Below are 15599 nucleotides of genomic sequence, written 5' to 3'. Positions count from 1 at the left end.
CAACACAACATTTTTAGTGAACCCAATTGCAAAAATAAGCCCCTAATTTGCATTTACTGTAAATAAAACAAAGTAGGAATATGGCCCCAAAGATGCACAACACTACAATGTGTATAAGCCCAAGTAATTCCTTTCCAACTCTGGTTTTAGCTTCCTAAATCTCATATTGAAAACGTCCAGATCTTCTATCCAATTCCCCCCAAGACTGTGGCTCCCAATGCGCTACATAAGACATATGAAGAATCGCTCTCTGAGAGGACACTGAACTTACAAAGAAATCTGATAAAATCCCAATGGTTAACATCTTATAATCGCAGCTTTACAGGTGAGTAAGGGGTTCTTACAAAGAAGACTTGGTTTCAATAGTGGTCAAATAAAGAGGTTATAATTCTTATTTTATTGACTCCTGCTCCTGGGACCTAAATAGATCAACTATAATCTGCAGCGCTACCCGGTACCAGGGTTTCAATTTTACGATGCAAATCGTAAAGAACTTGGACATTTTTACTAGCTGATACAACACAGAAAGTGATGAAATAGGACATAGAAATGTCTAACCTATTAAATATGAATAAAAAGTGTCCTTGGATACTCTATAGGCCATCTCTTACCATGCTTCCCTGTTTTCCACGGCTTCTTTCACTTGATTAAAGGGGTTGTCCAGCCTAAAGGCTCAAACTCAGTTGCGCGAGACTCGGATGAGTCTCGCACGGCAATACCTGGCACTGCACCTGGCACAGAGGAGCGGAGCGTGCGGCTGCATGTATTCCTATGCGGCCGCACGCTCCGATCTGAGTGCCGGTAGCAGCGCCGGGTATTGCCATGCGAGACTCATCCGAGTCTCGCGCAAGTGAGTATGAGCCCTTAGAGTACAAGTCTGCAGTCATTATATGTGACTGCAGACTTGTGAATCTTCACACCGTGCGCACATAGCGTGACAGTAGACTTGTAGCTTAAGATCAGACAATGCCTTTAAGAGTCATTCCTATGTAAATTAGTTCAATTTCTGTCTGGTGATCCTACCCTCCTAAGTCAGCCACCAGGGCCATGGGGTACTCGGTACCGGGTCCGGTACTTAAAGAGGGTGTCAATGAGGCTGCGACCCGGTCCGTGGCCCTGGGCGCCCAAATAGAAGGAAAGGTCTTTAGAGGGGATTTGGAATAAAGTTTGTGTTTGTGATGCCACCTGTGGTATTCGGTCAGTGGGGACCGACGCTGCTTAAAGGGGTCCTCTGGGGTGATGTTATGGCAGCTAGATGGTATAACTTCCCACAGGTGAAGTATATCCCCAGGGCTCCCGGTGTGTAGATGGAAGATGGTGAATGGTGCAGTAAAGAACGGAGCACACAGGTTTGTAGTCTCTTTACCTGGTTTACTGAAGACTTCAGGCAACCGCAGTCCAGGGCACCAGATCACAGGTACAGGCAGGGTCCGGCCGGCTTGGAAGCAAATTCAGAATTCCCTTTACCAGGTGGAATTAGAAGCCATCCTGTTAGCGCGGTGTTGTAGTCCCTTACTGCCTATGGCTTCTGGCAAGATCCTCACAGTTCTCTCTGTCCTCCATGAAGGTTAGGACACTAACCTGTATGACAGGTGGCTCGAGCCTTTTTACAGGGTCTGTATCATGACCCGAGCTCTATGTGCCACTGTGCCTCCTGGGTATTAGGGCAGACAGGTTACGTGTAGTCTGCTCACCTTCTCATCCCTGTCCTCCTCACTGGTCATCCATGTCCAGAAAAATGCGCACCCCCGCAGAAACCTTGCACACCTAGACACCCACACACTCTCCGACTCTATCCTACCACTGGCATCCATATCCTCACTCCACGACACAGACAGTGCCACTGCTTTCTACAATGCCACTCTTGCATCAGCTATTGACACAGTTGCCCCTCTCGTCCTTGGCAGAATGCGATGTATCAATAGACAACCTTGGCACAATAACACCACTAAAAAGCTCCGGCAAGTGTCCAGGGTGGCGAAGCGGCGTTGGAAGAAAATACACTTGCAAGACGACTTCACTGCATTCAAACAGGCAACACTCGCTTTTAAATCTGCTCTCACCTCTGCTAAACAGGCCTACTTCACAACCCTCGTATCTTCCCTATCCTACAACCCCAAACAGTTATTCAAAACTTTTAACTCCCTCCTCTGCCCCCCACTGCCCACTCCAACCTCCCTCATCTCTGCTGAGGACTTTGCCACACACTATAAAAATAAGATCGACCAGACAAGTCAAGTCTTCATTGTTCAACCACCACAACCCCTTTGTATATCAGACCAATGCCCAAACCCCATAACCTCCCTATCCAACATTACTGAAGGGGGCTTAATTGTCTCCTCTCCAAATCGCACCTCACCACCTGTGCGCTTGACCCCATCCCATCCCACCTCCTCCCCAACCTCACCACCACACTTATCCCATCCCTAACCCACCTCTTTAACCTATCACTATCTTCTGACACCTTCCCTTCTGCTTTCAAACATGCCACAATCATGCCTATCCTTAAAAAGCCAACCCACGAGCCAGCAGCTATGTCCTGCTATCGCCCAATATCACTGCTCCCATTCGCTTCCAAACTCCTGGAGCAGCATGTCCACTCTGAACTTTCCTCCCACCTCTCATCTAACTTGCTCTTTGGTCAACAGCATTTTTGGTGCCAAAGATATTTCATCGAATTTAGGGTAACTTTGGGGTGCTGATTCTGAATATGTCATCAGTTTTGCCAGATTGGCTCAAGTTTTTGAGATTTTTCGTAAAATGTGTAAAAAAAAAGACGTAATTTGCTACACGCGCATTAACTTTATTGATATTGTCATGAATACAATAAATTTAACAAAGTAAATGTTGATTTTAGTTTATTTTAACTAGTTTTAGAAAGTAATCTTCAAAAATGAACAAGACATGAAAGATAGGAGACATTTTCGCTGGAAAAGCGCTTTTTATATGATTTTCTTCTATGTGAGCTATTCGGGCAGTCACGCTGTAGATTCCAGCAGTAATCAGCCATCATATGTCTGTCCCATCTGCCTTGGTACCTTTCCTCCATCACCATAATATCCTGATGAAATCTCTCCCCTTGTTCTTCGCTAAAATCTCCAAGGTTTTCTGGAAATCTGTCCAAGTGACTGTGAAGATAATGCAATTTAATGCTCATGTGTACACCCAGATTTCTAAATCTCAATAGCATGTTTTGTACCAGTTCTTCATAATTGTCTGCCTTTTGATTTCCCAAGAAGTTCTTCACTACCAACACAAAACTACACCATGCAGCAGCTTCAATGTCATTCATTTCCTTAGGAAAATTTGAATCTTTAATGAGTTTCCGAATTTGAGGACCATCAAAGATTCCTGCCTTCAGTTTTTCGCTACTAAGACCAGGGAAAGATCTGCAGATGTACATGAAGCAATTACCATCTTTGTCTAATGCCTTGACGAACTACTTCATTAATCCTAACTTTATGTGAAGTGGTGGTAGAATGATTTTTTCCCTGTCCACCAAAGGTTCGTTCACTATGTTTGATGCTCCTACTGTCAAGGTGTCCCTTGGAGGCCAATTCAGTTTCTCCCAGTGCTGATGTTTTGCTCTACTATCCCACATGCAGATGAAGCAAGGATACTTTGTGTATCCACTTTGCTGTCCAAGTAAAAAGTTGACCATTTTTAAATCAACACATATCAGCCACGAATGTTCATGGTAGCACAGTTTCTCCAAGACCATTTTGACATTTTTGTATTGTTCTGCAAGTTTAGTTGATTGAGCTACTGGAAGAGATGCACACTGATTGCCATTGTTCAACAAAACACATTTCAAACTCCTTTTAGAACTATCTATGAAAAGCCTCCAGTCTTCAGGACGATATACTTGTAAACCCATTTGCAGCATCAGGCCAGGAATATCCTTACAATATACAAGTAGGTCATCTTCACAGAAAAATTGAAGAAGTGCTTCTTCTCTGGTCCTGTAAGATGTAATTTTAGTTCCAGGCGTCAGACAATTTTTTTCACTTAGCCTTGAAGCTAAAAGTTCAGATGCACTTTTTGAGAGGTTGAGGTCTCTTATTAGATCGTTGAGCTCTCCTTGGGTAAATTGCGTAGGTGTTCTGAAACTTCCTTCATATTCTAGTTCACTTCCAGAACTGATGTTTAGCTCCATACCCTGCATTTCATCATCATCAGGTGGGGGAAGGTCAGGTAACATGGTAAACACAGGTACAGGCACATCTTCACAATGAGGGACAGGCCTTCTTGCAGATTCCATGTTAGGATACTCCCATTTTCGTTTCTTATGCTTATTGAATCCTTGCACTTGCACTGCACAGAAATAACAGTCATCATGATGATTTTTTTGCTCTCTCCACACCATTGGAACACCAAATTTGAAGCTTTTTCTTTGTCCTTTGCTCCATTTTCGTAATAATTCGATACATGCTTTGCACACTATGTGTGGTGCCCAAAACTTGTCTTGGTCCCCAAGCATAACCCCAAAATAGGCAAAATACACTTTTTTTACGAAGTCTGTTATGTTTCTTCTATGTTTTGGCAGTGTGTATTCACCACAAATGTAACAGAATGAGTCTGGATCGTTAAGACAACTTCTTCTTGATGAGTTCATGCTTTTCACTGGAAAACAGACAACAACATAAAGTTAGTGCAAAAATCAAGCTATGAACAAACTTTTAGAACACTAATTAACACAAAACTATTTTGAGAACTGCTCAGTTCAAGTACTAATCCAAAGAAATTAATGAGATGATGTGTCGCATTTACCAACAAGTGCTATAAATAAGATACCAAAAATCTCAAAAACTTGAGCCAATCTGGCAAAACTGATAGCATATTCAGAATCAGCACCCCAAAAATACCCCAAATTCATTAAAATATTTTGGACACCAGAAAAAAAATTTTTTTTTGTTGACCTGTGTAATCTACAATCTGGTTTCTGCCCCCATCACTCAACTGAGACAGCCCTGACCAAAATCACTAACGATCTGCTTACCGCCAAAGCTAATGGACATTACTCTGTACTCCTCCTTCTAGACCTGCCCTCTGCTTTTGACACAATTGACCACTGCTTCCTACTACAGATCCTCTCCTCCTTTGGCATCAAAGACCTCGCCCTATCCTGGATCTCCTCGTACCTTTCCAACCGCACATTCAGCGTCTCCCACTCCCACACTACCTCCTTATCCCACCCTCTCTCTGTTGGAGTTCCCCAAGGCTCTGTTCTTGGACCCCTACTCTTCTCAATCTATACACTTGGCTTGGGACAACTCATAAAGTCCCATGGATTCCAGTACCACCTCTATGCTGATGACACTCAGATCTACCTCTCTGGCCCAGACGTCACCGCTCTGCTGTCCAGAATCCCGGAGTGTCTATCAGCCATATCCTCCTTCTTCTCCTCTCGCTTCCTCAAACTCAATGTGGACAAATCTGTACTAATTATCTTTCCTCCATCTCATAGATCTTTCTTACCTGACCTATCTATCGCAATCAATGACATCATGCTTTCCCCCGTACCGGAAGTCTGCTGCCTCAGAGTAACCTTCGACTCTGCCCTGTCCTTCAAACCGCACATCCAAGCTCTTTCCACCTCCTGTCGCCTCCAGCTCAAAAATATCTCCAGAATCCGTCCTTTCCTCAACCGTCAATCTACTAAAATGCTTGTGGATGCCCTCATCATCTCCCGCCTTGACTACTGCAACATCCTTTTCTGCGGCCTCCCTGCTAACACCCTTGCACCTCTCCAGTCCATCCTTAACTCTGCTGCCCGACTAATTCATCTCTCTCCTCGCTACTTCTCCGCTTCCCCCCTCTGCAAATCTCTTCACTGGCTCCCATTCCCTCAGCGTATCCAGTTCAAATTACTAATACTGACCTACAAAGCCATCCATAACCTGTCTCCTCCATATATCTCTGAACTAATCTCCCGATATCTTCCCTCACGTAATCTCCGGTCCTCCCAAGACCTCCTTCTCTCCTCCACACTTATTCGCTCCTCATCCAACCGCCACCAAGACTTCTCCAGAATATCCCCCATCCTCTAGAATTCTTTGCCCCAACACGTCCGACTATCAACCACATTCAGATCCTTCAGACGGAACCTGAAAACCCATCTCTTCAGTGATATCTGTAACTTGTATGTAACCCCTTCTCATGTACAACACCATGGAATCAATGGTGCTATATAAATAAATAATAATAATAGTCCAGCTGTCCTGACGGTTTCTGCTGTGCCTCTTAGAGTCCGACACAACCTCGGTCTTCCGGCTACTGGAATCTGCACTCAGCCAGGGAGGTAGCCCAAACGCTGCTATTCTCCCCTGGTGTCTCTCTCCTGTGCTCCACTCTCCTACACGCTCGCTAACACTGTTCTTTCTTTGGTATCTCTCAATCCTGGAACTGCAGCAACTCTGGCTGCACAGCCCCAAACACGTCTCTCTGCCTCAAACTGTTCCAGTCTGCTGTCTGTCACTATTTACTTTCCCTCCAGACCAGAATGTATTTATAGTGGACTTCCCCTTAATCCGGGTTCAGAGCTCCCCTTCTGGCCTGGATTGTGAACATGTTGTGAGCATTGTGTTTACCTGGTGAAAGAGATCTTCCTTCGCTTCCAAGCATGACATCACTCTCCCCGTGAGGAAAGCAATGCCACTGTGACGACCAGGACCCTGGGGTGTCACACTCCCATTCTATAGCTGACACAAATCGAGCCAGGAGAGTAGTAACATATGAAATACTGTAATGGGAGTGGTGGAACCGCTGTGACGTGGTCCGAGGAGAGCCTGGAGGGGGCACAACTAGATGAGCACCTAACTCTTCATGAGAGCCCCTGATGGTGGGGTTAAGCTTGGCTCCAGATGGATACAAGGTGCTACACCAGGACAGACCATGGACGCGCGGCAGCTGATCGCAAATGGACAGGTAGCTGGAATGATCCAGAATGAGCGTACACCTGGTACAGGCAGACACGGCAGGAACACAGGAACCACTGGTGCTAGCAGGAACAGCTAGTATACAGGCAGGCACTGGCAGGTGCAGTGCGCAGACCCTGGGCAGCAGAGGAAGGAGGAGGAGCAGGACAGGGCTGCCGTAGTGAGCAAGTCAGCATTCCTGCCGGTGGAGGAAGCGTGCAGGGACGCTAGCCCTACACATACCAACATGGGGTCGTGTGCCTACCCCCATAAAACCTTTGTCATGAAACTCTATAGATCAGAATCAATATAAAAAGTTATAAAACTTATTTACTAATATACATTATGGCTGCCCCAATCTTGTCATCCCATCTGTTAGACAGCTCCATTTCAGCCCTGTGCTCAAACAGTATAGCATTTCCAATGTCAACACATGTCCTGGCGCTGGCGGATCTGCGCGTTTCAATAGCCAAGGTAGGCCCCCTGGCATCAACTGTGACAGAGAAGGGAGATGACTTACTTATTGAAAGGAAGAAAGCAGCCAGCTCCCCTCACACTGATAGATCTGTGGCAATTGCAAAATTGCAACCAGCAGATTGGGGCAACTGTCTTATTAAAAAAATACAGCGTCAGGAAGTAAAAAATGCATAGATATGAATGGCTTTTCTTTATATGCTTCGTGGTTTGGTGCCTGCTACCTGTAATAATACTTTTATGTTATTCACACAGGATAGTTGTATGATGCCACAAAAGAAAAAAAAATATCGCAATTGCATGATTTCTCATTGTGTCTACTTGTGTCGATTCATTAATAGGTAATGGTGAAATGAATCCACTGCAACTTGATGATTTTTATGACAGAGTTATTGGCAACATAACCGGCACAACAGATGAACATACAGAAATGGTAAGCTAATAGCAAAGCAGCATGTGTCACATACTTTCAGATCGTTGCTTGCATTTTTGATTTTGTGTAATCCTTTATAGGAACCGAAAAAGTAAAATAACAGAAATTCCAGTTGTGTTACATGGAGTCTATTTGGTTTGCATCAGGGTGTCTGAATTAAAAAAATATATATAGTGCTGTTTGCTGCACTATTCTTTGGCTACTTTCACACTAGCGTAGTGCACTGCACGTTGCAATGCGTCGTTTAGGAGAAAAAACTCATCCTGAAAAATTGCTTGCAGGATGCGTTTTTTCTCCATTGACTAACATTAGCGTTGCATTGCGACGCTTTGCCACACGTCGCAACCGTCGTGCGACGATTGCGCCGTGTTGTGGCGGACCGTCGGCAGCAAAAAATGTGCATGTAACGTTTTTTGCAGCGTTGTGTCCGCCATTTCCGACCACGCATGCTCGGCCGGATCTCCGCCCCCACTTCCCCGCAACTCACAATGGGGCGGCGGATGCGCTGGAAAAATGCATCCGCTGCCCCCGTTGTGCGGCACTTGCACAGTATGCGTCGGTACGTCGGACCGATGCAGCGCGACGGCCCCGTACCGACGCTAGTGTGAAAGTAGCCTAAGGCTTTTTTTCTTGGCAGTTTGCTACAAGGTGTCTATGGCCGAAGTCACACTTGTGTGTGCAATGCAAGGAACTCGCACATCAATACCCGGCACTCGGGACCGGAGCGTGCGGCTGCATAGAAATACATGGAGCTGAACACTCCGGTCCCAGGTGCTGGCGGCAGTGCCGGGTATTGATCTAAGAGACTCGCGCAAGTTTCTCGCATTGCTCTCGCAAGTGTGACCCCGGCCTAACAGAACAACTAGTGAAAAATGCAAGATTAAAAAAGATCTTTTTAGGGAATCACTTGTAAGTGGGATAAACACAGATGTGGGAAAGTGGATCCTTATCGGGGTGTAGATCTTAATCGGGGTGGATCTAAAATCCAAGATAGTGGGAGACACTCCCACGATTGCTTCTCAGAAATCCATGAGAGGAGAAAAAATTAACCATTTTTAATTTGTAACTAAATGTGTAAGGAACAATTTAGGAGCTGTGGTTGTTCATTCATCAGATACATTATGTGTCACATGCACAATGTATTATGTTGTATGTAGTGTTAAAGCACCACTCCAGCCCTTTTCTTATTGCAGCTCTAGAGTGGTGCTAAAATAAATTTAAAAAAAACACTGGTGTGATGCTTTAAATATTGTATTTTACATTGGTACAAACTTTGGGCTTGTTCATAACACAAAGAACCTTTGTAATCATTGGTAGGAACATTTCACTGCAGTAAAAAGCCCTGAGCACTGCACCTGGAGTTTAGATTAATGCAGATATGTAGACGATACATCAATATACACACAGCAATTTATTATTATTATTATTGTTATTATTATTATTAATGGCCTTCTGCTCGATCTCGAGCCATGGCGATTTGATAGATGAACGCTCTGTAGGAAGATCGATCTTGTGCAAGGCTAGATAGGTTCAACAGGGTTTTCTCTGCCATTATCTTGATTGTATCAGGCCATCAGGTTGCTGGTCTTCCTCTTCACCTTGTTCCTTCTATTGTTCCTACCATGATATCCTTCTCTAGTGATTTCTCTCTTCGTAAGATGTATCAAGAGTAGGCAACTCGTAGCTTGTTGATCCTTGCTTTGAGTGACATGTCTGGCATGATTTGTTCCAAAATGTAATTTGTTTGTTCTTCTTTCCGTCCATGGTATTGATAAGTTCTTTCTCCAGCACCACATTTCGAAGGTGTTGATTATCCTTCTGTCTTGTTTCTTTTTATGGTATGAAAAAGGTTTTTGGGTAGAACTGACAAGTGGGAGAAATCTAAGAGTAATTTTAAAAAGACAGTGACTTGTAGGCTCTATTTTGGCAATATATTAGCATCTGGGTGCTAATACAGCTCAGAAGAAATAGGTTATTTTTTTGAATAGCCACACACACTTATGGACCTATTGGTTCATAGTTTTCATTTTTACTTAAAGCTATCACTTAAGAAATCCAATATTCTGCAATTTCTTGTTTGTTCTTTTTTGTTTCAGAAGCCAACTTTTGTATCAACTGTTCTCCATGCACGACCACTAGAAGGACGCATTGCACGTTTACGAGATGGTAGACATCCTCTTGTGAGGGAGGAAAGAAATATTGATCTAGAAAGTGAAATTGCAGCCTGTGCAGAATATTCAGATAAAACAAGTGTTACCGACTCACTATCACCATGTATCCATGCTACACATGCTAACTTGGATGCATGCAACACTACAGCAAAGAAACAATCCCATCCACAGTACACAAAGTATCAACATAAGGAACCAGACATACACAAAATTACTGATACCGAACGGTCAGAGGCTTTGTACAGAAGGCAGCTGACGCTACTGCCCAGTTCCCTGGAATCCAAGCCAGTCTACAATGACAGTTGTCAAACACTTGGACATGATCAATATATGGAAAGTCCATACAGTCTTAGTAAACATGCACAGCCAAATGATTGCACTAGTAAGGCAACTGGTTTTGGAAAAGTACAAAATAATAAAAGTCTGAGCTATTGTATCAAACAAAACACACTGCAAACACATCATCCAACATATAACCATGGGAGGACATTACCTCGTCCATCTCTTCAAGAACTTCAGGACTCCTTCTCCAAGTCTCAAGCACATAAAAATTTACATGTGCACTTTCCAGAGAACGCAAAAGATCTGAGAGAGAATTACAATTCTGGGAAAAAGCAAAGGTTTTATGGCTTCCATTCTTTCTATTTCCACAACTAAAATGAGACATTAGCTAAAGGGAACCTGACAGCTGATACATGCTGCTCAAACTATAGACAGCATACAGACAGCACTCTATGATTTCAGCCACGTACCCTGGAATCTGAAACACTGCAGCATTTCAGAAGAAAACACACTTTATAATCTGCCGGTTACTGAGCCGCACAGGAGAAAGACCAGTCTCTGGCAGCTTCCCCCGCCTGCTGCCAATCACTGTTGGTCTCACCCTATACAAGAAGAGACCCATCGCTCAAGGGGAGAGGGCAGGGAGAAGCCAAATGGACCACCTTTTTCTACATGCCACCCGTGCGGCTTGGTCCCCAGCAGCTTTTAAAGTATTACATACATGGCGGAAATCATACGGCCTGTGTCTGATACATGCTGCCTGTGGTTTGAGCAGCATCAATCAGTTTTCCGTTTCCATTTCAGTGGTTCAGGGGGCTTACCAGGGCGCAAATGTTAATGGTCTGTCCTCACTTAATACTGTTTCTTGGTTGCGGGTCAGATTCATATTGATAAAATCATTTATGACACCAAGGATCAGTCAGCAATGTTATTGCGCCGAAAAACTCCTTTAAAGAGTATGTCCACCATTGAATGAAGGTTATATGTACAATAAATGTACTGATAAAGTTAAATAACCGATAGCCTATTTTTGGGTACAGAGCTGCATTTATAATTCTTTTGTCATCAGAGATTAAACCAATGGGCTCAAGTCATTATTGCATTTGCGCCTGTCTTTTGTCTAGTTTTTGGTGTTTTTTTCTTTTTATATTTGTGCCTTTTTTAAACACCATTTTATAATTCTGCTTTTTCTTATTTTCACAATTGTGGACTGAATTTGGTATTTTCCAGATGTGTTCTGATTAATCAGTTACGGCTTCTTAAAAAGTTTCAAAATTTGTTGCAAATGTAGGGAGTTGAATTTATACACGCCAGATGTTTTGGCACAAATTTTGCACCATTGCGAGTTAAAAAGTCACATAACAGATCAAAGTAAAAAATAAAGACCACTTTTGATTTTGTAAAAAATTCATGTACTGCTTGTGTCATATTGAAAAATTTAGAACTAAAACAGCAACGAATACCACAAGAAAACAAAAGAAAAGTGACTTAATAAGGCCCACTAATGTTATATGTGACCACTGTAGTGGTGATCTGTCAACACCACTGAGGTCACTACCATAACTGGAGCAATCTGTTATGACCTGGTGGTTAGGACAAGAATGGACCTGATGGTCAAGAGCACCCGGAAAGACCTGATAGCTACAAAAATACAGGACAAGCTCTGGGAAGTGGAAACTCTGCTGACCGCAATCCCTAATCCTATCACACACACTAGAAATAGCCGTGGATTGCTCCTAACGCTCCCTATGCAACTCGTCACAGCCTAAGAAACTAGCTAGCCCTAAAGATAGGAAAATAAAGCCTACCTTGCCTCAGAGAAATTCCCCAAAGGAAAAGGCAGCCCCCACATATATTGACTGTGAGTAAGATGAAATCACAAACACAGAGATGAAATAGATATAGCAAAGAGAGGCCCGATTTACTGAACAGACAGAGGATAGGAAAGGCAACTTTGCGGTCAGCACAAAAACCTACAAAAGCCACGCAGAGAGTGCAGGGAAAAAAAACCTTCCGCGCCGACTCACGGTGCGGAGGCGCCCCTCTGCGTCCCAGAGCTTCCAGCAAGCAAGGTAATATTCACAATAGCAAGCTGGACAGAAAAAATAGCAAACAAGAAAATAGCAAAGAGGAACTTAGCTTCTGCTGGAATAAACAGGTAACCAGAACGATCCAGGAGCGAACTAGACCAATAGTACAACATTGACAGCTGGCATGGGGCAAAGATCTAAGTGGAGTTAAATAGAGCAGCCAGCTAACGACTTAGCCTCATCACCTGTGGAAGGAAACTCAGAAACACCCACAGCCACCAGAGGAAGTCCATGGACAGAACCAGCCGAAGTACCATTCATGACCACAGGAGGGAGCCCGACAACAGAATTCACATCAGCAATCATGTCACATTGGAGCTGAGTGAACAGATATGGGCGACGGAAGTGTAGACAAGGGATTGTTAAAGTATTTCTCCTATTATTTTCTAGCATTGTGAGATGTCTCCAACAGCAACCAAGAGAACCAAGGGCCCATATATTGCTGAAATAAATCCAACCATAATAAAATTGTAGTAGGGTTGATCTTCACAAACATTCATACTTGTGTTTTGTTATCACATTTCTTGCTCAATGTAAGTTGAGTCGGAGTTGCTGTGATAGATGAAACACTTTCTGTATTTTCGACGTTCGGTAGTTTTTAACGCCGCTGCTTATTTTCATATTGAACACATTTATGCTGTAATTGTATTGTATTTTCCAGCTGAGAACTCGCCTCTTACCTATATGTTTGATGTGATGAGGCAAACTTGTGTAATGTTTCCAAAAAATGCAGTTCAGGTTTTTACAATATGGCTATGATTTGTAAGACATGCTGACTCACCATGATTCTTTTGCATTCTCCATAGCTATAAGTAACCTTGTTGTTATTAAACACTACTGAAAACATGCTCATGATTATTCTTCATAATCAACTAGTTTATTAAAAATATGTGTCATACTTATGTGTTGGACATGGATGAAAACAGATATTTGCACCATGGACAGGGGATGGCCTATGATGAGCTTAATCTGAACCTCCTCAATACCACAATGCTGCCAAGACTTGTGTTTTGTCCCTGGTACTACTGGTATGTCTTTGCCCGATTCTTGTGCTCTCTTGGCTGAAACATTCTGTAAGCCCTAGAACTGGAACAGAGGCATGACGATGGCATTTCGAAAGGGTGATCCACCGTTTTCAGACATTTTCTCAATGTTCTCAGAATGGGGAGAATGAAAAAAGGATACAGTACATCCGTACTGCAACGTCACAGCTCCACCATACTCGGTGCGGTGTCCCTTGCTGCAACCAATCAGCACCAATGATCGGCTGCAGCATTTATGATCAATCCGAGCTGATTTCTTTCACGCAGTGCTGAGTGTGGAAAAACAGCTTAGCAGTAATAGTAGAGTTTTTTTTTTCTCTTATCCAGAGCAAATTAAGACAATGTTCAAAAGTAGTGGACAACTCTTTAATAGAAACTGTTTCACTTATTTACACTGGTAAAATTGCAAAGTGTTTATAAAAACAAGCATCTTTGCCATTTACCTGTTATTGAAAATCCTCTCTGATCTCAAGGGAAGAAGGGATTTTTTTTAATTCTATTAATCACAGCTTATCGCCAAGGCTATGGGTTGTTATTCAGCTTGCCATCCCACTATATCCAGGCATTGTCAATGCTCCTGCGCTCCTCTGATGCTGTAGAGGCAAATCCTCTTCTGCGAACAGCAATGGAGAGCGCACATTTCGGAGAGGCGACTTGGCCACGATGCCAGTAGTGACATGAATCTTTTTTCCACCAGGTGTTTTTCAAAACCTCTTCAGGAAGAAAAAATGCTCAAAATCTCATTATATAGACAGCAAAGTGAATTTTCCATAGAAATAAATGGTAAGAGTTTACCATGCGTCTTTTAAGCAGTTTTTGACAAGGATTTTGGAACAAAGTTGCTCTAAAAACACCTCAAAAACTCCATATGAACCCTCAACACTATGATTAAGATGTGATTTCTGCTGACTAAACTGCTTGCTAAAACGCCATTTTTTTAGAAGAATATGAGGATATAGATGTATTTCAGATCCATCTCCAATACATTTCCCCACACTGTCAGATGGGTCTTCTACTAACTCCTACTTCTGATTTTACAGAAAGTTTTTACTTAATGATTCCAAATTAAAAAGAAAAAAATTGTTATATGGTCCAACACATGCAATTTAATGATCTTCATTCTAAGGTGCTCAAAAATACCAGATGAGGCTGTGATATGAGAATCTATTACAGCCACAAAGAGCAGTCTAAATAGCTATGTGCACAAAACTTTAATGGGAAGTTATTAATCAAATGGATAGTTAGCTATCAAATGAATTGATGAAAACTGTTAGATTGATGTGGGTCCCATCTATCTCCAGATCACTGAAGCCAGGAAAAATTCAATAGAGCATTAGGCTCACCGTTCCATTCAAGTCTATGGCACTGAAGATACTGGAGGATAATGATGCTGTCCACGTCTATTTTTGTCATGGATGCATGGCAGGGGACACATTGGTCTACCACTCTATTCTAGTCCTGGATGGGGTCTTGTGGGCAGATCAGCATTTAAGACCCCTGTTCTGTAGATCACTGCAGGACCCCTGGTAGAACCCACACTTATTCAACAGTTATCAACTATCTAATATTTAAGCAAACTCATAGAATTTCTATTGTTTAAGCAAAAACACATTGAGGATCAGTCTCTATGACAACATGTTACCAGCCTGAACCACACAGAGATGGTCTAATCCTTTACAAATTAATGAGAAGCTACTTCTATGAAATGGGGACAGTCAGACCTGACCTTCATGTGAGCTACGTATTTACAGTGTGTGTGAATATTTGCACTGTGAATATTAATTCCAATAAATCATTTCAGTTCTTTCTATCAGCCCGGCAAAGAACAGGACTAATCACAATAGACTTATGTCAGAAAACCTGAAGCATTATAGAGAAGATTTATTCTGTACCCGTCAGGTGTCTCTCCAGTACAGGCAACATTGATCGAAGTAGTGTTGTGTCTGTCAAGCATTAGTCACCGTGTCCTAATTTCCAGCCACAAGAGTGATACAATGTAGGATCCAGCGAAAACAGTATCAGGGAGAGGATGAAAATACCATTTCTGAACCTATAACCCATCAACTTCATCAGTTTGATAAAGCGATGGATGAAGGTAAAGAAAACACTTCATGATTGGACATAATGACAACCCTGTCCTTCAAACCGCACATCCAAGCTCTTTCCACCTCCTGTCACCTCCAGCTCAA

General features: G+C 42.8%; 1 protein-coding gene across 1 annotated transcript in view; it reads left to right on the top strand.

The window, feature by feature from the left end:
• The window catches only part of SPMIP4 (sperm microtubule inner protein 4), a 53695-nt gene extending 40430 nt beyond the window's left edge, over nt 1–13265 (top strand). Inside the window, exons 7-9 of the mRNA XM_069729879.1 lie at nt 151–325; nt 7733–7824; nt 9921–13265. Coding sequence (XP_069585980.1) covers nt 151–325; nt 7733–7824; nt 9921–10652 — 999 coding nt within the window. The 3' untranslated portion in view covers nt 10653–13265. The remainder of the gene's footprint in view (nt 1–150; nt 326–7732; nt 7825–9920) is intronic.
• Nucleotides 13266–15599: the final 2334 nt, after the last annotated feature.

This window comes from Ranitomeya imitator, chromosome 6, assembly GCF_032444005.1.
Source record: "Ranitomeya imitator isolate aRanImi1 chromosome 6, aRanImi1.pri, whole genome shotgun sequence".
In the NCBI taxonomy this organism is placed as follows: Eukaryota; Metazoa; Chordata; class Amphibia; order Anura; family Dendrobatidae; genus Ranitomeya; species Ranitomeya imitator.
This window is presented reverse-complemented; position numbering and strand designations above follow the sequence as displayed.